General features: G+C 36.0%; 1 protein-coding gene across 2 annotated transcripts; it reads right to left on the bottom strand.

Moving 5' to 3' along the window:
- Window positions 1-1513: 1513 nt before the first annotated feature.
- On the bottom strand, window positions 1514-11830 carry LOC143568841 (putative tRNA pseudouridine synthase). 2 transcript variants are annotated; one of them, XM_077054892.1, is made up of 7 exons: window positions 11527-11830; window positions 5848-5960; window positions 5601-5749; window positions 4751-4895; window positions 4331-4681; window positions 3248-3680; window positions 1514-1590 (listed from the first exon to the last, which is right to left on the bottom strand). In XM_077054892.1, exons 1-6 carry the CDS (start codon window positions 11810-11812, stop codon window positions 3249-3251), a joined length of 1476 nt encoding a protein of 491 aa, XP_076911007.1. In that variant the 5' UTR covers window positions 11813-11830; the 3' UTR covers window positions 1514-1590; window position 3248. The 2 variants fall into 2 exon arrangements, with proteins under 2 accessions (XP_076911007.1, XP_076911006.1); XM_077054891.1 differs by lacking the exon at window positions 1514-1590 and having other exon boundaries at window positions 2881-3680.
- Window positions 11831-21758: the final 9928 nt, after the last annotated feature.

Consider the following 21758-nt stretch of genomic DNA (forward strand, 5'->3'; position numbering starts at 1 on the left):
TGTCATTCTAATATGCATTTTAAACAAACAAACTCGTATCGAACATAATATGTTTTTTATTTAGGAAAAGTTCACCGTCTTCCATAATAGATTTGATGACTTTTATATGACATTTAATACGGTTTCATTTATGATGCATTTTACATTATGAAATAAAGATAAAAACAAACCAATCACGATATATTTGAATTTACATTAGTAATCATAACCTAAACTAAGGCCATGAGGTATACTCTAACCCGACTTAACTCCACATAAGCTCCACATAACTTAACTTTTTCTCTTTCACTCCATGTCATCAAAAGGAAATGGTTTAACCCATTTAAGTATTTAACTTCATCTCTCTTCTATTCATTTTTAATTTAAAATTAAACATTTAGTTTAATTACAAAAATAAATAATAATAATAATCTTTCATTAATTTCTTATTTAGAATAAATATTAATAATAAAATAAAAACATATGAAAACATAAAATAAAATAAAAACTAAGAAATCCCATATTTGTTCCTAATCTCTTGTTTTAGTTCTTCCGCTAATTGACGGTCCAAGCCTGTGAGATGATCGATGTTTTGAGCGAGAATTCTTAAGTCCTTACGTTTTTCTTCTTTTTTCTTTATCTCCATCTTCTCCTTTTCAAAGTCAATCTTCGATTTTTTCAAATCGATCTTTTCTTGTTGGTGAATGTTGAACTGCCTCATTTGTTCGGCCAAAAATGCCACATTTTCGGGTTTTTCGGCGGAAGATGCGGCGTTAGAACTTTGGCCCCGTTTTGCTTTATTTCGTCCAATCGGTCGTACGAGCTCTTCTTCAACCGGCGAACCATCTGCATTTAAATCAATAAAACACCAAGCCTCGGATGTCGCGAGACTATCATCAACTTCTTTTGTTAATGTTCTTTTCGATCTCTTTGATTTAGACAAAGTAGGCACCAGAAACCATTTGGGAGAATGCCTTACGATTTTAGAGTATTGATGATGATAAAGATTATTTGGTTTGGAACCATAATAAAATGTGAGTTTATATAATACTAAATTTTTAATTTATAAAAAAAAGAAAAAAAAATAAGCAAAACAGCCGTTAAAGACAAATCAATTACAATTAATACATATATAAACTAACAAATCAATTAATTTTTAATACATAGTTAATGCATATGGTTCCTTTTAACCCATTAAAAGCATAATCCATGGGCATTTTTAACACACTTAACACAAGTGAGGAGTGGTTTAATCCACCTTTAAAGTGCCATGTCACTTTAACCTATGCAAGGGTTAGAGTATACCTCATGGCCTAAAAGACTAAAAGTACACTAAAACAAATTAAAAACTAATGATCTCAGTCGTAGCAAGCCAAGGAATTTAGTGTTTGCTTCAACTTTTCACCTAGTAATTTACCTACATTTTCTCTTTTGTCCACAAGAGACTTCTTTTTCTCTCTTTTACACTGAATCTTCAACGCAGCCACATCACCACCAAGGACCATCAAAATTGGCCATCATCGTCTCATCACTATTTTGACCAGAATTCTTCACTAAAAAACACACATAGCATGTGGGTCTAAAACTTTTCTTCATCGGGGCAAAAAGAAACTGTCAAAACAAGGCAAAACAAATAAATTAAATTGTAATGAAACAAGGAAGAAACGAACATCGCAATTTTAAAAGTCATTTCTTAATATTCGCAAGTGCTTTTTCTACGGTACATATAACTAAAGGCTTAAACAATTGCCCCAACTCTGAACAATGAACTTATATTCGACTTATTTAAAACAAAACCTTGAAATAGACATGCTACACAAATATCAAATATGAACTAACAAACCTTGAAATAGCAACTAATGAAATGATCATAAGCACAGCCTGAATATATGAGCTAGTTTTGTAAAATTTAGGCAATAACTAAGTCTACAAACAGGCACTACTTTGGTAAAATACGTACCAACAAACACCAAGAAAAGAAAGAAATAGAACTAAAAAACTTATATACTAGAAAATAAAATAAATAAAACTAAAAGAATAATAGAAATTATAAACAAGAAAAAATAATTTATAATTCAGTCCATTTGATACCCGATTTGCTTACCAATCCTATGCATTTTGATATAATGTGGACCTACGAAATTAACAAAAGAAAACTATGTACCGATAATCATTAATATTTCAACAAACAAGTTTTACTGACCAATGTGCCTCCATTTTACCGCAATAGAACTAAAAATTTGCATAGTTGCACTTACGATTTGATTTGCAGAAGTAGACAGCATCAAAACTTGGGGTTGCTTGTAAATTGTGTGTCGTTTGTTGTGTACGAACTACATACATCACATGATTTGTGGGCTTCAAAAGGATCAAAGGGGAGCTTACCAAGAAATAGGAAAGGGGCCTAGCCTTATTTTTAAAAAATAGATCAATTTTTACCCGTATAGGCTTAAAGGTTCCACTCAGTTTAAGCCCGTAAGAATAGAATAATCCAATTAGTTTTCAAAGTAACACTAAGCCCCAGTACCTATTTCACAATACGCCTTTAAATCTTTTGAAACCCACAAGTCTTATGATATGTGTAGGGCAGACACAACAGACGACAGTCCGACACACAAATCACAAACAGCAACCAGTTGTGCAGCAACCCAAATCGTAAGGTCGGCTATCCCTCTGACACTCTGTAATTGTAAATCTGATTATGCAAATCTTTAGTTCTATTGTTGTAAGATTGAGGCAAATTGGCTAATAGATTTTGTTTTAAGGAATGAACAATGAATATGGAGTAAGCAAATCGAGTAACAGAGAGCATGTAAGCCGTATGTATACAAGGCGGTGATTTTATGATTTCGAAAGCAAGGAAATTAGTGACTTTGATTATTATGATTTGTGTGTAGTGTGTACTATTTTGTTAACTTGAATGTGCTATTATTAAATCTCAATTTACTAATTTGACATCTTGTTATTATGAACAGGGTCAGCTCAAGATTTCAAATTCATAAATTGCCAATTTACGTGACACATTCAAATTAACAAAATAGTACACACACAAAAAACTATAAAAAATCAAAATCGCTAGTTTCCTTACTTTCAAAATCATACGATTAACAATTAGCACAAACAAATAGCAAATTCAAAATTTCAGATGGTTAAACCTTCATACATTTTACACTAACCCATTTTGCCACCTATACAGCTTGGTATGATAAACCAACTAAAGCTAAAAATCAATAACACAAAAAACTTAGATTAAAACTTTGTGACATACCTTAACTAGAATAATATAAAGCAGCATCAGTCTTAACCCAAAAATTTTCCTCCCATATAACCCATGCGTTTCTGACATCATCCAACTGAGAATCTGGAATTTTAGTATTTGCATCTAACAGCTCAACCCATTCCTTCCAAGGATGTTTCATAGGATCCAAGAATTCTGGAAACTGAGGCAACATGATTGATTCATAGAAATCTTCAACATTTTTCAATATATCTTCTGATTCTACCGATGTAAGAATCTCCGGCCTTATAGCTTTGCCAGATTCTTTTTCCAAAATGAAATGATTCCATCTTAGAAATAATACTTCAGATGGTGCTGCAACGGGTAGAGAAAAGCGTGTGAATTTGTTAAGTGAGAGTGGAATTACGTCTCTTGGAAGTAGACCCCGCTTCACTGCAACTGCTGCTCCCACCATTTTTCGGATCTATTGAAGTACCATTAAAAATGAAAACAATATGAAATAAATAGGGTTAATAACGTAAAAAACCAATATACTTTCTTATTTTTCATGAAAAAGTCACTCAACCTTTTAGTATGTTACAGTCACTTAGCTTGTAAAGGAAATATACAAATAAAAGTCTTTAAACTAATTTTTATTGTGTAATAACGTCTCTAAACTTGTCTAAATCAGATGCATGTGAAAACTTTGTTTGTTGATGATTTGTTAACTTAAATTAGTCGAAATTTGATAAAGTGGCATTCACCATTTTTGTAAAAATGAAGAAATCATACTATCTTATATTAACCGATTTAAGTGTTAACAAGGTCCACTGTCAAAAACTAAAAATTAAAAAATCAAAAGTACATGCAACTTTAGGGACTTTCATACACAAAAGTCAATCTAGTGATTTTTTCATGTATTTTTTATAAGTTAAAAGGACTTCAAGGTTGAATGACTTTCACGAAAACAAGAAAGTATATTTGTTTTCAATGGTATTAACCTGAAATAAAATTATACAGTTTTGATTTTTGTAAAATTATTTGCGTTATTGAAAAGGAATTTGACATAAATATAATAAAACTTTGATTTCCGGAAATTGTTTATGTTATTGAAAAAAGTTTAGGCAAACTTACTTGATGAAGCATGAATGACTCCCCACAAATGGAGATCTCAACATAACTTGTTCCAAACAAAGTTTTCATCTTTCCACATGAACACTGGAAGATTTTTCTAAAATGGATATCAGTTATTCGATCATTCTCATCAGGTTCGTGTAGCCATTTAGCAGAGACAAGCGGGTCATTTAAATTACTCCCACTTGATTCAGATTCATCGACCGACTTTCCATCAGAATCATTAAATCTTAAGGGCATGTGTTCTTCTTCATCAACACTTTCATCATTCCCACTACCAAAAGATTGTTCATCAGGATACCGGTTCCTATACTCAGACGGGATTGTATAGTTGTGAAATGGATGTTTCCTCTGCAGTAGCGTGTTCAATGTCAAACTTAACATTTGATAAAATGGTCAAGCTACAGACATATCACATACCTCAAAAAAGTTAAGTATATCATTGAATTCTGATAAGTGATTTTCAATTTCAGCCTCACTGCAGTCACTAGTGATCCCAATTACTTCTAAAGGAAGAAGGTAACCGTATTTTCGCATGTTACATTCCTCTTTTGCATTGAAACTCCTGAAAAATATGACCAAAACTATTTAACAAAACCATGAATATGCTTTAAAAGTTTTAGTATTTCATATACATGGACAAGATTCTTCAAAGAAAAAGATAACTTGCTTCATATTCATTTAGTATTATCCAAGAATTGAGATTCCAAGATGAATTAACAGGAAGTTTGTTCATGTAATAAACGAACGAACATAAAGTCATGAGCACACATCTCGTTCGCTCATTTATGTTCGTGAATGTTTGTCCTTTGAATTCGTTTATGTCTGTTCATTAGGTTTGTTTGCTTAAGCTTGCTAACATATTTATTAAAAAAATTTTGGCCCGTTATATAGTTTTTATAACTTTTTAGGCCCAACACATTACTTTTAATTAGTTTTAGCTCATTTATGTTGCATTTATGTCCGTTCGTGAACCATTTGCTTAAACTATTAAAGAATGAACATAAACGAACACGAATATGTTCATTTTCTTCACAAATGAACACGGACATGTTCATTTTCTTAATGAACGAACACAAACAAGAAAACCCCAAAAATTGTTCGTGTTCGTTCAGTTTGTTTACAAGATAAGCACAAGTTGCGTTTTACTTGATCTCGTTGGTTAGCAGTGTACCGGTGGGTCCCGTGAGTTCTCAGTTAACGCGTTCTCACATCTACCAAAAAGGCAAAAAGTAAATAAAAAAATATTCCAAGGTGACGTATTTCGTACTTTTGTGAAGGAAGTATGCTGAAAACTCGAATATTATTAGGAAGATAAGTATTGACAATATCTGCAAGTGCTATTCCGTTAGTGTCATCAATCCAAGCATCTTCAGGTATTTCCATTTTAAATGAAATCATGGTTGATAAAGAATGAATCTGGGAACAAAATCAAAAATGTAAAAAAATATATCACTAGACAAAATTTTAGGCCATAAAGTGAATAAATGGGAGGCAAATGTTCTTTTAAACCTTACTTCATCTTCAATTTGGCTACTCGTGGCCCAAGCAATCTTGTTCAAGTCCCCAAAGTTACTGTCACGAATTCCACCTGCTTTGTAAATGGCTGTTTCCAGCTCTTTCTCTACAGCTAAATCACACTAAAATTATTTTAGAAATAGCAAAGCCATGCTTAGATAGTCTGTTAGAAACTTAAAAAGCATGATATTGTCAACAGAGTTTTCTAAGATATTCACAGTTTTGAGGATTTTTAGTTACTGGATGCCAAATCAAACCGCATAAACTCTAGGGGGGTGTTTGGTAGAGGGAATTGAGGGGTGAGAAATGGAATTGGAAAGAATTCTCTTGTTTGTTTATGAAAGAAAGAGGTGAGAAATGGAAATAAACCATTTCCATTTCTCTGATTTTGTTTCTCTAAAAAAAGCGGAGAATTGGATTTCTAGGGTTTCATTTCTCAGCCTCACTCTCTCACGCCTCTCCCTGCTGTTCGATCTACAGCAGCAAACTCACGCCTCTCCCTGCTGTTCGATCGACTTGCAGCCTCTAATCACCCACAAATCATCTCCAATCCAAGAACCGAGTTCGTATTCGCGATCCTTGCTTCGATTCCAACGATCCTAGGTATGAAACTTTCATTTTTTGACTTTCTTATGCTCGACCAGACCTAAACCTCGATCCAAACTCAGCTGCTGATGTCGATTGTTATCGTGGGATGTTTGTATGTTGTTGGTAATCGATTTAGATATGTTAGATTTCAATGGTTTATGTTTAATTCGACTCTTGATGAAATCTTTGATGTCTAGGTTGGGAATTGAACATTATATGGTATGAAATTGATGAGTTTGAATCATGAATTTTATGTTAGAATGATATTTAGATGCTAGGTTGAATGTTGGAACCGATAAATTGAATGTTTACATGAGTTGCTTGAATGCTGTTGCTGATGAAATCTGTAATGCTGTTTTGTTCAAACAATATTTTGATCATAACAGATGCAAATTGATCGTTTCTTGAGTCTAACATTAAGTTCAAAGAGTCTAGTTTCAAACCCCACTGGTTTCGTAATTTTTAGAGAAGTTTTGATTACCCAAACGTGAAAAATAAAACCGAAGGTCAAATCTGTTTTTGACTGACAGATTTTAGGTCCACTTCTAAAGAGCATATCTCTCTTGTTTTTGAAGTTTTAGACTTCATTCCTCTTTCTAATGAACATTTTAAGTGTCTAGAATATTTCCCAATTGGCCTTGTATGCAAATCCTGAGTAGTCAATTTTTGAGAAATTTAGACATTTACAAACTCTGAACAGTAAGTTTTAGATACCTTTGATAATTAGCATTTTAGTTGAAAACCTTATGCATACTTTAAAAATTTGAGAAAAATATATAAACACCTAGAGATGTTGAAGTTTCTGTGAAAATATTTTCATAATTTATTTCAATTGTTTTGTTGATAAATAAATCTATATTTACAAACTCAAATCTGACCAAAAAACTCAGATTTCTACATATCAACAAATCATCACTTTTTACACCATTTTTATCTAGAAATTGACTTGTAACTCACATGGAAACCTTAGGGATCTTGTATAACATTGACTTATAACTCACATGGAAACTTGGATGTTCAATTTCATCCAAAATAACATATATATTGATGTAAACATTGGCAATTAAACAACATTCAGCAAGTCAGTGAATAAAGTAGCCTGTAATCATTTTTCTTGCTTTCATGATCACTTTGTTGCTAATATTTGGATTATATTTTGGAGTTATTTGCTTTTCTTGAATTTTCTTATATTTTTATGTGTAGATGGGCAAGATCACCTTCCAGACAAAGAATAGTTGCCATAGGTGCATTTTATGTCATTTATGTTACGATTCGTTGGTGGATGTTGTGTACTTATCATTTGCGTTGGTCGATTGAGTCAATGACTTTACGTACAAAATATTTAATGAGTTACCATAATAGGCGTGAAAACATGGTGAGGATGGTTTATGAAAGTGATGTTACGAGTGTTGTTAACATAAGAATGAATATACATGCGTTTACAACACTTTGTGATATGCTAGAAACTAGAGGGGGACTAAAGAATAGTAAAAACATGCTAGTCGATGAGCAAGTTGCTATGTTTTTACATACCCTTGCTCATAATGCAAAGAATAGGATACTAGTCAACAGATTTCATCGGTCCGGGGAAACTGTAAGTCGGTATTTCAAGTTAGTCTTAAATGCTATATGTCGATTACACAAAGAACTCTACAAGTCACCCGTGCCAGTGCCAGATAATGAAACTGATGAAAGATGGAAATGGTTTAAGGTTAGTCAAACACATTTTTTATTAAAGATATTTTTTGCTAACATAAATTAGTAAGTAATGTTTTCTTTTAACTCAGGGTTGCTTAGGAGCATTAGATGGAACATACATTAAAGTTAAAGTCCCTGCTATTGATAGAAAACCTTATAGGACAAGAAAAGGGCAGATTTGTACTAACGTACTCGGAGTATGTACGAGAGACCTTTTATTTACGTATGTCTTAGCGGGATGGGAGGGTTCTGCAGCTGATAGTAGAGTTTTACGTGATGCAATCAGTAGACCCAATGGTCTTAAAATAACTCCGGGTATGTGATAGACAATTTTCAAAGAATATACATAGATTTAAGTATGATAATTAACATAGAGTTTATGGTTAATTGTAGGAACATACTACCTTTGTGATGCCGGTTATACAAATGGTGAAGGATTTTTAACTCCATATCGAGGTCAACGTTATCATCTTAACGATTGGTCTCGTCCTCCTACGAATGCTAAGGAGTTCTTTAATATGAGACATTCATCAGCCAGGAATGTTATAGAAAGATGTTTCGGAATGATTAAAGATAGATGGGCTATTTTGCGTGATAACTCATATCATCCCATAGAGTCCATGCCACGTATCATCATTGCTTGTTTATTGCACAATTTCATACGAACAACAATGAGTGAAGACCCTCTTGATAACGAAATCCCAGTAAATCACACACAACCTGCAAATGACCATGACAATGTTATTTCTATGATCGAGCCCTCACAAGAATGGACCGATCGTAGAGACCTTCTTGCTAATGAAATGTTTAATAGTTGGACTGCGATGCGTGCGCAGCGTGCCAACAATGTTTCTTAATTATGTTTGACAATTATGTATTTTTTATTTGTAGAACCAAGGATGTTTCTTATTAATGTTTATTTATGCACTTTATTTGTTTCTTATTAATGTTTCTTGTTATATTTGTATTTGTAGTTACATGAATTATGATTTTTAATTGTATAATTATGCATTTGTACGTAGACATGGCAGATTCAAATATAGTGAGAGGAGTTACTCGGAGCAAGCATACCTGGACAAATGATGAAGATGCAAAGCTAATTGATGCATTAATGGAGATACATGCATCCGGAAAGTATGCCGGTGCTGACAATGGATTCAAACCAGGTTATTTAAATGGTGTTCAACAATTGCTAGATGTAAGTCTTCCTAACTCTGGCCTCAAAGCAGAACCACATATAAAGTCTAGGATGAAGACATGGAAGACACACTTTAGCATTGTATATGATATGGTGCATACAAGTGGGTTTGGTTGGGATGAACAAAAATGTTGTATTATTGCCGATGATAGTGTTTGGAATGAATACGTGAAGGAATATTCTAAAAAATATATTTTTTAGATTTTAAAATTTTAGTCTAATTTATTTGTAATTGTCTTGTAGTCTCACAAAGGTGCTGTGAATTTTCGTGACAAGTCATTTCCTTTCTATGACAAATTGTGTACCATATTCGGTAAGGATAGAGCTACTGGTAGTAAAGCAGTTGACCTTGGAGAAGAAGATGTTGTTCAAGAGACGCAAAAAAGCTCACCTGTTGATATTGAAGACTTTGATTTTGTTGATGAAGCCGTTCCAAATGTTGATAGATCTGAAGGACAAACAGGAAGTGTAACAAGCAAGCGCAAAAGAGGTAGAAGCACGGATGCAGATGAGATATATCGAGAGTCTTGCAAAGATATCAAGGAAGTTTTGCTTTACCAGTATCACTACGAAAAAACGGTTCAAAGCAGCTTATTTGATAGGTAAAGATGTGGATCTAGGACGTTCTTTTCTTGCCTTGACAATAGAAGAGAAAATTGAGATGGTCGAGTTGTATACCGATGGTTCAATGGGATAGTTGTGTATGGTTGAAGTATGTTTTGTATGTGAATTGGTTTTAACTATGGTTGATGTTTTTTGCTTAAAAACTATGTTTTGTATGTGAATTGGTTTGATCAATGCATATTTTAGTTGGAATTTATGCATCTTTTTATATGTTTTTTATTTTTTAATAAATATTTGTTATGAAAAAAATACTTGTGCTAATGATAAAGTTGATATAATTCTCTGTTTATTTCCTATGTACCAAACAAGAGAAATGATTCTCAGCTATATTTCTCTACTGAAATCTCTGTACTACCAAACAGAACAGTCAATTCTCATTCTCCAGACCAATTCCCTTTCTCTGCAATTCCATTTCTCTATTCCATTTCTCTACAATTCCATTCTCTGTACCAAACACCCCCTAGATACTTGGTTACAACAAAATCAAAGCCTGTTTAGTCAGAAATAAAGAGAATATACTACTAGTCTACTACAATATTTAGAACTTAGAAGATATGATTTGATTAGATTTTGTTCTAATTATCCTCATTGTATCCTCATATATAGTTCTATACATTATAACTTACAGGATTTTCAATTGAAAAAAAAAAATACAAAGGAAACCTAATCCTAATCATATGTAATGATAAAACAATAAAACCTAACAATAGTAACACTAAAGTGTAGAATTATAAAGAATAATGCACAGAAATCCTAAACAAGAGACACTCACAGCAAGGCCAAACAGTTTAAAGCAAATCAGCAATCAAAAGAGTAAGATACATAACAAAAATGCACACGAGAACACACTAACAGTTAGGGTGTAAACATATTGAACATTCAGCAAACCATTCGGCACAACATATTCCATTCGATTAATTAGATACATAACAAAAATGCACACGAGAACACACTCACAGTTAGAGCTGTAAACGAACCGAAAGTCTAGTGAACAAAAAGGTTCGTTTATGTCCTTTCGTTTAATAAACGGAAAGAACATGCAGAATATATTCCGTTCGAATCATTAAATGAACAAAGGTCGCATTCGTTCATTTATGTTCGTAAACATTCATTAGCATGTTCGTTTGTTTATGTTCCTTCATTAAAGGCTTTTTATATTTAACATTTAAGCTTTGGGGAACTTCGTTTTATATTTTCAAAATAATATATATGTTCATTTATGTTAGTTTACATTCTCTTGGATAGTTAACCAACGAACACGAAAAAAGCATTTAAACTTCGAGGAACTCCGTTGTATATTTTCAAATTAATATATGTTCATTTATGTTCGTTTACATTCACTAAGAACTTTAACCAACAAACACGAACAAGTATATTTCCTTTAATGAACTAGATCGCAAACACGAAACTCCATTCAGATTTTGTGTTCGTAAACCGCCCGTTTGTCAGATAAAAGCTCAACGCACTAACACAAACAATCAATTAACTACGTTCCTACAGAACCTAATATCAAAAAGGCGAAATAATTAACAATTTGAAACCGAATGTCAATAATAATTGAAGCTCACACCTCTGTAATCAACGCCAACGTAACCGACTCGCATCAACACCTTCCGCTTCCGGCAAGCCTCCCATTTCCGATCAATAGTGCCGTTGACGGAATGATGAGCTAGGGTTTCGTGAACAGCAAGAGATTGAGAAGTGGATAAGCATTTGATTCCGATTGAATTGGATTTGTAGTTATAGTTAGGGTTTGATAACGAGAGTTTGTTGGAGGTGGTTTGAGTGTGAATAATAATATTAATAAGATTCAGAGGAGAGTGAGTGAATATGGTGGTGAAGCTCGCCATGACCATGAGAGTGTGTTTACTGTTTAGGGGTGTTTGGGATTGATAATATGTATTTGAGCATTTGGATTTGACGACCAAAATGAAATGTGAAAAAACACTCAAAATCTCAAATACTGTACCTGCCCGGCCCGTCACATAGTTAGTTAAATAATGAATCTGGAAGACTATACGTAGTCGATCACGTTTTGAGGCATTGTGTTATATTTTGTTCGGTACTGTGTTAAGTTTTACTACATGTTATGTCATTTTTGATTTATCATTGTGTTATTTGTTCATTTTCGGCATTGTGTTTTTTTTCTCAACATTGTGTCATTTCGTTGTTTTTTTTAACGGGAATGACGGGGGAAACATTTTGGTTTTTTTAATTTTTTTCGTTTTTTATTTATATTTTTAGTTGATTTTTTTTTTGTATAAGGGGTTTGTTGTGTGAGCATAAATCATTCTCAAACTTTTCATTTTTGTCTCCCTTTGTGTTTTAACTTTACCGTTTTATAAATATGGTTACTAAAATACTTAAATAAATAACACTTAAAAGTGTGTCTTTGCGCATAGGGTGTGTTTTCAGTAATTAAAAAGCCCAAAAGTCTTCTATTATCACTTAACACAACTATATCTCACGTATGTGATATGTATGCCTTCACCTATAGCCTTGACCACGAAGACCCTATTGCAATCGCGGTTTTAAACACAACCCTTTTGAAACGCCTATATATTTTTGCTATGTTGAAATTAAGATAGAAGGAGAAACTTGATAAAATTTTGGAAATCGATATTGACAAGCCATTTTTTAGGACAAATGTAGATAATGTTATGGTAGTAATCTAGATTTTAATTATATAAGTATAGTATAGTAGCAATGGCGAAGCTTGGACGAGTTCGTCGGGAGGGATTTAAAACGTATTTAAAAAAATTCATATACGAGGGGGGCTCAAATTTTCAGGTGAAAATGGATAAATCTACACTACTGCCCAAAAAAACAGCGAGGCCCGGGCCACCCTATGCCCTCAATAAGCTTCGCCCTTCTATAGTATGTTTTAACATCTAAATACGGTTCATGTGACTTTAAAGTTTCAACTCTTTCAATCCTCAAATACCAACGTGTTAGTGTTAACGAGGGTGGCTAAGGAGGTGGGAGTACATGGATGCTACAATGGTAACTCAAGAGTTGGCGTGGTTACAACTTTTGCTGAAAAACATGAATCATAAGTTGGAAGGTGACGAGGTAACGTTGTTTTGTGCTCGATAAAGTTGGCATAAAATCCTACATTCCATGCTAGAACTAAACATATTGAGGTTTACCATCATTACGTGAGAAAAGGTTTTGAAGTAAGAAGTGAACCTTGAATACACAAATACTAAAAGACAAGTTGCAGACGTGTGTACCAAATGTTTGTCGGGACAAAAGATGATTGGTTTTTGCAAGGATATGATTGAAGGCTTTGAATGAGGTGGGGAGCGCGACCATCCCCGACCCGATCACCCCAATATACTCGGGTTTTTAGTTTTTTTTTTAATTGTATAAATAAAATTATATATTTTTAATGATTAAACCCAATTACTCAATTTATTTAAGCCCATTTAAAAATAATAATCAATATATTCGAGTTTTTGGTTTTTTTTTCTTTAAATTGTATAAACAAAATTATGTATTTTTAATGGTTAAACCCAATTACTCAATTTATTTAAGCCCATTTAATAATAATAATAATAAAGCCTTTTTACATAAAAGGGCCTGAATTTTTTCTCAAAATATTTTGACGATTCTTGGAGACGGCTGTGTAACCAGTGTTGGCGTGCGCAAAATATGGCGTCGGTACGCGCACAACCCAAAATAGACTGCATAACCAGTAGTGTCGGTGTAACATTTCACTGGTAACTCGAAGCGCAATAAAAATAATCAAAACTATTCTATCATAGTTGGTTAAGTTAAGGAACTAAAATGTAATTATTTATTCAAATAATCAAAAGTTGAGGGGGGAATGTAACTGGTATCGTCTTATCTATTGGGTCATGTACATAAACTCTATGTTTCGAAATTTAAACAAACAAATAAACAGCTTTTGATTGACTATTGCGTTATTTCTTGATTTCAAACTCCAATACTGCATTCACGTTATTATCAAATTCTTGAGCTTCATATTATGGGTAGGTAAGTAAGTTTCTTGATTATGTTTGTCAAATGTCGTTTCTTTAATTGAAGAATCCAGAAACTTGAATGTTCTTGAAGTAAAAATATGTTGTTGAATTCAAATTAAATTGAAATAATCTTGAATTGAATTGAATGTTGCAGCTTACAAGTAGATAAATGGAGAGAGATTGTTTGAAAAGGTCTTCAAGATAGGAGCAAGGACTTATGTGCATTGTCTCGGGTTTGCGTGATTACGAACACCGCAGCCGATGATGACGCAATTTGGGGGACGTTGTTTTTGAAGACTTATAATAAGGAGCTAGAAAAACGCCCATTTAAGGATCTATACCACCAAAAAGTCAGGAAATAACAAAAGGAAAACGCCCTGCAACTCATTAGAGGTGCGCACTCGAAGCTCAACGACTTCGAGGCTGTTGAGCATGCAACTGAGGCGCTGAAACATTCTTGGATGACATATGATGTTAAGGCTGAAAAAAGGATGATCGTAGATACTTGTGATGTGCACGTGGAACACGCGATATGTGCGATTAATCCCACATAATGGTGGATTCAACTATTTAATAATGGGCCCATTGTTTTTTTAGTTAATGGTAGGCTTACTCACAATATCAAAGGTTTAGGGTTTCCCATCAAAGGTTTCGTGATCGTTTTTGTTTTTGAAGATGGGTTTTTGAATCAAGAAAGTTAATGTTGCTGTGTGGCGTCGCCAGAAGTCGTCATATTTTTCGTCTCTCTATGTCAATTTTGCTGGAGTATATAATAATTAAGGTGTTCCCAGAAAAGTAGGTGTCATTTACGCGTTTAAAATGCCATTACTATTGCGTGGCAATGGTGGCTAGAAACACATTGCAACTCCTTCTTTCATTCATATATGAGATTTATAGGGATTTTAGAGGCATTAAAGAAAGAAGGTAAGTGAAAGTGGCTGACAAGTTAGGGAGTTAAAATAACTAGGGTTATTTCAAGAAACCATGTGTCATGCAAGTATAGCACACTCAATGAGTGTTAGCAGTGAACTACTCCAAATGATATCCTCATTTACTGGAATATTAGTGGTGGCGCGTGCTATGAGCAGAGCGCACAAGTCGGTGTGATTGAAATTAGAATTTTCGATCCCTTGGCTTATGATAGATCTTCATTGATCAACGTGTAACCTGCAAAAAAAAGGTTTTTTATTTCAAGATTATGTTTTACAAAAAAGAATGATCCCAACCCATGTTTTACATTTTTTTTAATGACGATAGTCTACGGTATGACTGGGTGGTCGCAAGTTGGCTTGCGGTCGACCCAGTTTGGAACCCCCCGAGAGTTTCTCTCGGAGGGCATAACCCCTGGTTCCTGGGTTTTCCTCGTGTCCTCAGAGGAACTCTCTCCCCTTATGCCACTTGACACCAGTTACGTCGCCAAAAGAGTCGAGATCCTCTGTCTTAACGCAAGCAGGATAAAACCCTCATTTTGGCCCGGATTCAAACTAGCAACCTTCCGAAAAAAGATTGGTTCTTATCCTCATTGTCATGACTAATTAGGCTAACCGAAAAGGTTAACCCCTGTTTTACATAAAAATAATTTTTTTTTAATTTTTATACATAAAATCCATAATATAGTATTGCCATTGTTAACCTTTAATAACAACATTAGTTTGGGAAAAATTCTTACTTGCAAGAAAATAACATTCAAACACCTAAAACTAAATGACCAAGAAATACTAGAATTTGAAACAAAATTTACATGCACCATACAACTTGTACTTCAATAATCAAAAACCCAAAACATAATTTGAATAATATCATTATCAGAAAGAACATTTCTTGATTCAAAAACCGTTTTGCAATAAACGAAAAAGTGAATAACGTTAGAAACACACGTATTGTTAAAAAAAATTGTCACGTTCTCAAAATGCCATCCGAAAAAATCTCTAGATTAGTACTCAATTGACTATCGTTGTATAATTTTTTTCACGGTCTGATCCGGCCATTCGGGTAAAGAAAAAAAACCGGTAAAAGCATGTAAACCGAACATATAACACCCCTACTAACCACACCTAACCGGAAAAAAAAAGTAAACCGAACCATTTCCGAACCAATGAACACTCCCTACTAATCACACCAAACTGCCGAAAACCGTAAACCAAACACTATCTGAAAAGCCCAATCCAAACAAACCGAATATCCGAACCGATGAACACTCCTACTAATCACACTTTACAAGCACGACTTGGGACCTCTAAAAAACCCAAAATCCGTGAATTAAGGCGCGAAACACGAATTAGCTCAAACAACATGAAATTAAGGTTTGAGATGTCCGGAAAGAGTATGTAAATTGTAGATTAACAATGTGCTTACCGAAAACATAGAAATGCGGCGATCAAACGAGCCCGAATCCAACAACATTAGTGTGAATGGTGGTTTGATGTAAATAAAGATGTTTGGTTTTAGGTTTTAGGAAGGAGTGTATTAATATTTGGTTGTTCAAAAGGTGTGAATGAAGATTAAGATGGGGAGGTTTGTTTGGAGTGGTTGGGACTGCATAGTAGTACGGAGGCATGCAGAGGAGATACCTTTTGTATTTTTATGTTTTGTCTTATTTGTGCAAACCATTGACTGCTATTTTGTTTGGGTTGATAAAGTAGGTTTGATTCAAAGTTTGCTTTTCACACGGGATAAATGAGTTAGGTTTTAACCAAGGTTTGATCTATTTGGTGAGCAAGCGGGTTTGGTTCTGAAAAGCTGTTTGAAATGGATTTGTTCATATTGTCTGACGACCTGGAGCAAGGGATTGGAAACACGAGTTTAATTTGGAGTTCATTTTTATAAGGGTTAAACGAGTTATGTTTTGGTCAATGTTTTGATTTGAAAGATGTTCTCGTGTTTTGATTCGGGAACAAAAGAAGATCAAGGACAAGGAAGATTGATGTTCGCTTGATTAGATGACCGGAATCATAGCCAAATGAGTGGTTATGTGAGTTCATACAATCGGGTGAATGGTCGGAGATATGGTCATGGAGTTGGACGAGTTCGGGAGAGCCGTAAGAACACATCAATAAAGTTTAATGGCAAGAAATCTAATCACACTCTTTCAAATCTCACAAAAAAGTAAAATAGTTATAAATAAAGTTTAAGGGGACTACTTTAAGTTTTGTCACACCTAAATTATTATTATTATTAAGCATTTTAGATAGTAGATAAGATGGTAATATTACCAATTGGAGACGCCGTTAAAATTATAACTTGTGTATCGCCCCGACCCGACGTATAATCCACATAAAATCTGGGAATTACATCATACGACACCGCACTGTAACACCCCGACCAAAGGCGAATTATACATCGGGGCGCCACATATTGTTTCATTACTCGTGACACTATTGGGTGTCAATATTTAATAAATATATATTCATTCACGCACGCGCAACGTAAGCACAGGATATCATAATCAACATAAATCAATATATTATAAGGCAAAGTATTCGAACAACAATAACTTGTCTTGATACATTTTAATCTAGGTCCAAAAGTAAAAACGTCCTACGTGTCCACAAGCTCCAAATGTAGCTACAGCAAACCTGAACATGTGTTAAAATAAAACGTCAAACACTTGCGTGTTGGTGAGAAATCAAGTTTAATAGATAATAATAGATAACAATAATCACTGCGCGCAACACGTGTATGTCTGGTGTTTAACAAGGGTGTAATCAGATTGTGATCAAGCCTAAATAGATCATAGCTCATAGTTCAATCCGTGCTCCCAATTGAGCACAAAAACAAGAAAACATCTGTGCAAGTGTAAACAAAGAAAACCGTAAACGATAGGTCTCCCGTGTTCATCTAATGGATCCATGAAAACTGCGGAATAGGCCGAACAAAGCGGTTAATGATACACACATACAGATAAACAGCCAAGTAAACGTCCTCAACACATGGGATACTGCGCGACTAAAGTTCATAAACAAGTTTAAGACTCAAGTTTGTACGAACACATGAACATCCCAAAACATTAAAAATAAAACGGGATTAGGTACGAGATTACTCACTTGATAACGGTGCGGTGTAAGATAAAGCAAGAACCAACTCTTAACAAGCAAAGTCATCCTATAATTAAAGATTATCGTTTTAATGATTTGTTTTAAGTCTTGATTATAAGTTAGCATAATTAATAAGTAAATTATTATATATTATATATTATATATTACCGGAAATCAGGGCAGAACAGGAGAGAAGACGAAGGCAGAGAGAGGAGACGGCTGAAGGACAATGGCAGAGAGCAAAGGAAGAGAAAGATAATAAGTGTTTGTGTGTGTAGTGTTAAGAAAATAGCATTATTATTTATAGGGAAAACCTAGGGAACACAATCCCTAGAAAAGGGGAAAAGATCTTCAACAGGATCAAGCAAAAGATAACAAAAGCAAAAAGGTTCCAAAAGCAAAAGATATCAAAAGATATGGCAGCTGCAGGGGACAAGAGAAAGCTGACAGGGAACAGTAAACAGGCATGGGAGGGTCAGATAAAGGTATTGGTCAAAGCATGGAAAAGCAGATCTCAAAAGATAATGTCAGTCACTTTTTCTGCCAACCAATGGGGTTGGTGCGCATGCTGCGCCGAAAGTGGCTTTTCAGACATAAGATAGGTCAGGTCAACAGCACAGAAGATAAGATATCACAAAAGCAAACGGCTGGACTAAACAGAAGAAAGACTCAAAGGGGGTTTAGCGCGAGAAAGCTCGAGCGCGCGAGCGCGAAGGCAGACACAGAAGGTCAAGAGTGCGCGAGCGCGAAGGCAGACAGAACCAACCTTAGCGCGCCGCGGGAAGAACTACAATTCTAAGCGCGCCGCGGGAAGAACTTCAATTCTAAGCGCGTCGCGGGAAGAACTATAATCCTTAGCGCGCTGCGGGGACAGTTCGCCTCGCGTATCGCAGCAACAGACGGTCTTCACGCAGGCTTCCTTGTAAGGAGTCTGGCGCGTGGAACTGCGCAGACAACCTTAGGCGGGAAGAAACAAAGGACAAGGAGTTAAAGGAGTTCAAGACTAGGGCGGGACGGCGACAGGAGAAAAGAAGGCGGAAAGAAACAGAAGAAGAGGGAAAGAGACGGGAAGGAGAATATATTTTAAATGTCAAGTTTTAAAAGAAGATAATTAAATTTTAAATCATAAAAAGAATCGGATCAGAAAACGGGTACCTGGGTCGGGTCGGATGGGGCAGATGTCACAGTCTCCCCTACTTTAAGAAATTTCGTCCCGAAATTTATCTCGAAGTAGGCTGCGCAGAGAACAGGTGCGGGTACTTGATCTTCATTTGATCTTCCCTTTCCCATGTAAACTCGGCTCCGCGCTTGGACTGCCAACGAACTTTCACGATAGGGATGCGACTGCGCTTGGTTTGCTTTACCTCGCGATCCAAAATCTCAACAGGCTTCTCAACGAAATGTATGGATTCATCAACTTGAACTTCATCAAGTGGTATGTGAAGGTTCTCGTCGGCTAAACACTTCTTGAGATTGGATACATGGAACGTTGGATACACATTACTGAGCGCGGGCGGCAGGTCAAGTTTGTAGGCAACTTTTCCCACACGCGCGAGAATCTTGAATGGACCAACATAACGAGGTGCAATCTTACCTTTCTTCCCAAAGCGGACAACACCCTTCCAGGGCGACACTTTGAGGAGAACAAGATCACCAACTTGAAATTCGAGAGGCTTCCGCCTGCGATCTGCGTAACTCTTCTGTCGGCTTCTGGCAGTCAGCAGATGATCACGGATCTTGGCGATTTTATCGGTTGTCTCTTGAACTAGTTCGGGTCCTGTGATTTGTACTTCACCCACTTCGCTCAAACAAATCGGAGAACGACACTTACGACCGTAAAGTGCTTCAAATGGGGCCATACCAATGCTGGAATGATAGCTGTTATTATAAGAGAACTCGATCAAAGGCAGGTGCGAATCCCAATTACCTCCAAAATCAAGAACACTAGATCGTAGCATATCCTCAAGGGTTTGAATGGTTCGCTCAGACTGTCCGTCAGTCTGAGGATGATATGCAGTACTCATGTCCAAGCGAGTTCCTAGCGCAGATTGGAGAGATTTCCAAAAGCGAGATATAAAGCGGCCATCGCGATCGGATATGATGCTCAAAGGAGTGCCATGACGGCAGACAATCTCTTTGACATAAAGCTGCGCGAGTTGCTCAACACGGTAGTTTTCACGAATGGGCAGAAAGTGAGCAGACTTAGTCAATCGATCCACTATTACCCAAATGCTATCATGTTTGCTTGCTGTCAAAGGTAACTTGGTAATAAAGTCCATTGCTATACTTTCCCATTTCCACATAGGAATTTCTGGTTGTTCGAGCAAACCAGATGGGCGTTGATGTTCAGCTTTTACCTTAGAACAAGTCAGGCATTTAGCTACGAACACAGCAATATCCTTTTTCATACCGAGCCACCAATAAGTAATGCGCAAATCCTTGTACATCTTATCAGCGCCGGGATGAATAGAATACCGAGATTTATGCGCTTCACTCAGGATATCAGCGCGAAGATTCTCATCAAAGGGAATCCAGATGCGATTGAGATAGCAGAGAATTCCACTCAGATTAGGGACAAAGTGCGCTTCCGCGCCACACGCTAACTCGGCGCGAAGGTTACCATTGCTGATGGATGCGCGCTGCGCGTCGCGAATGCGTGATTCCAGATTGCTCTGAATCGGCGCAAAGTGAAGCTGCGTGCGCGGCAAGATACAGTTAAGCTGGCAGGGTTTTCGGCTGAGCGCATCGGCTACCACATTAGCCTTACCAGGATGATACCGGATCTCACAATCGTAATCGCTGATGAGTTCGTTCCATCGGCGTTGTCTCATGTTGAGTTCCTTTTGATCAAAAATGTGCTGAAGGCTTTTATGGTCGGTGTAAAGGATACACTTAGTACCATAAAGGTAGTGTCTCCAGATCTTCAAGGCAAATACAACTGCACCAAGTTCGAGATCGTGAGTCGTATAATTCTTTTCGTGAACCTTGAGTTGCCTTGATGCGTAAGCGATAACCTTTCCTCGTTGCATAAGAACACAACCGAGACCTTGGTTGGATGCATCGCAATACACGACAAAATCATCATTACCCTCAGGTAGCGCAAGAACAGGAGCTTCACACAACAAACGCTTGAGCGTTAGAAAGGCTTCTTCTTGCTTCGAGCCCCAAATATACGGTTTGCCTTTGTGCGTTAAAGCTGTTAAAGGCAATGCGATCTTTGAGAAGTTCGAAATAAATCGCCGGTAGTAACCATCTAAGCCCAAAAAGGAACGGATTTCGGTAGGAGTAGATGGCGTAATCCAGTTCTTGATTGCTTCAATCTTGGATGGGTCGACATGAATACCCATCTTGTTTACAACGTGACCAAGAAACTGTACTTCGTCCGACCAAAATTCACACTTGGAGAGCTTAGCATAGAGTTGCTCAGTTCGAAGCTTCTGCAACACCAACCGAAGATGTTGCTCATGCTCGGCCTTGGTCTTAGAATATACCAGAACATCATCGATAAACACGATCACAAATTTATCCAAGAAAGGCCTACACACCCGGTTCATTAGATCCATGAAAACGGCGGGTGCGTTGGTTAAACCGAAGGACATGACCAAGAATTCAAAATGGCCATAACGAGTTCGAAAAGCAGTCTTGGGAATATCCTCTTCGCGGATACGCAACTGGTGATAACCAGAACGGAGATCGATCTTGGAGAAACAAGAGGCACATTGGAGTTGATCAAAGAGGTCGTCAATACGCGGTAAGGGATACCGGTTTTTAATGGTGAGTTT

This window comes from Bidens hawaiensis, unplaced genomic scaffold, assembly GCF_021521415.1.
Source record: "Bidens hawaiensis isolate Kalapana, Puna unplaced genomic scaffold, B.hawaiensis_p1.1 tig00024236_1, whole genome shotgun sequence".
NCBI lineage: Eukaryota > Viridiplantae > Streptophyta > Magnoliopsida > Asterales > Asteraceae > Bidens > Bidens hawaiensis.

Bases quoted from the DNA above. Each gene is read 5' to 3' on its own strand.
- LOC143568841 (XM_077054892.1), bottom strand. From the start codon at position 11,812: ATGGTCATGGCGAGCTTCACCACCATATTCACTCACTCTCCTCTGAAT. The intron at 4,896-5,600 runs GTACGAAATACG...CATATTTTTCAG, and splicing joins AGCATACTTCCTTCACAAAA to GAGTTTCAATGCAAAAGAGG. The intron at 3,681-4,330 runs GTAAGTTTGCCT...GTACTTCAATAG, and splicing joins AGTCATTCATGCTTCATCAA to ATCCGAAAAATGGTGGGAGC.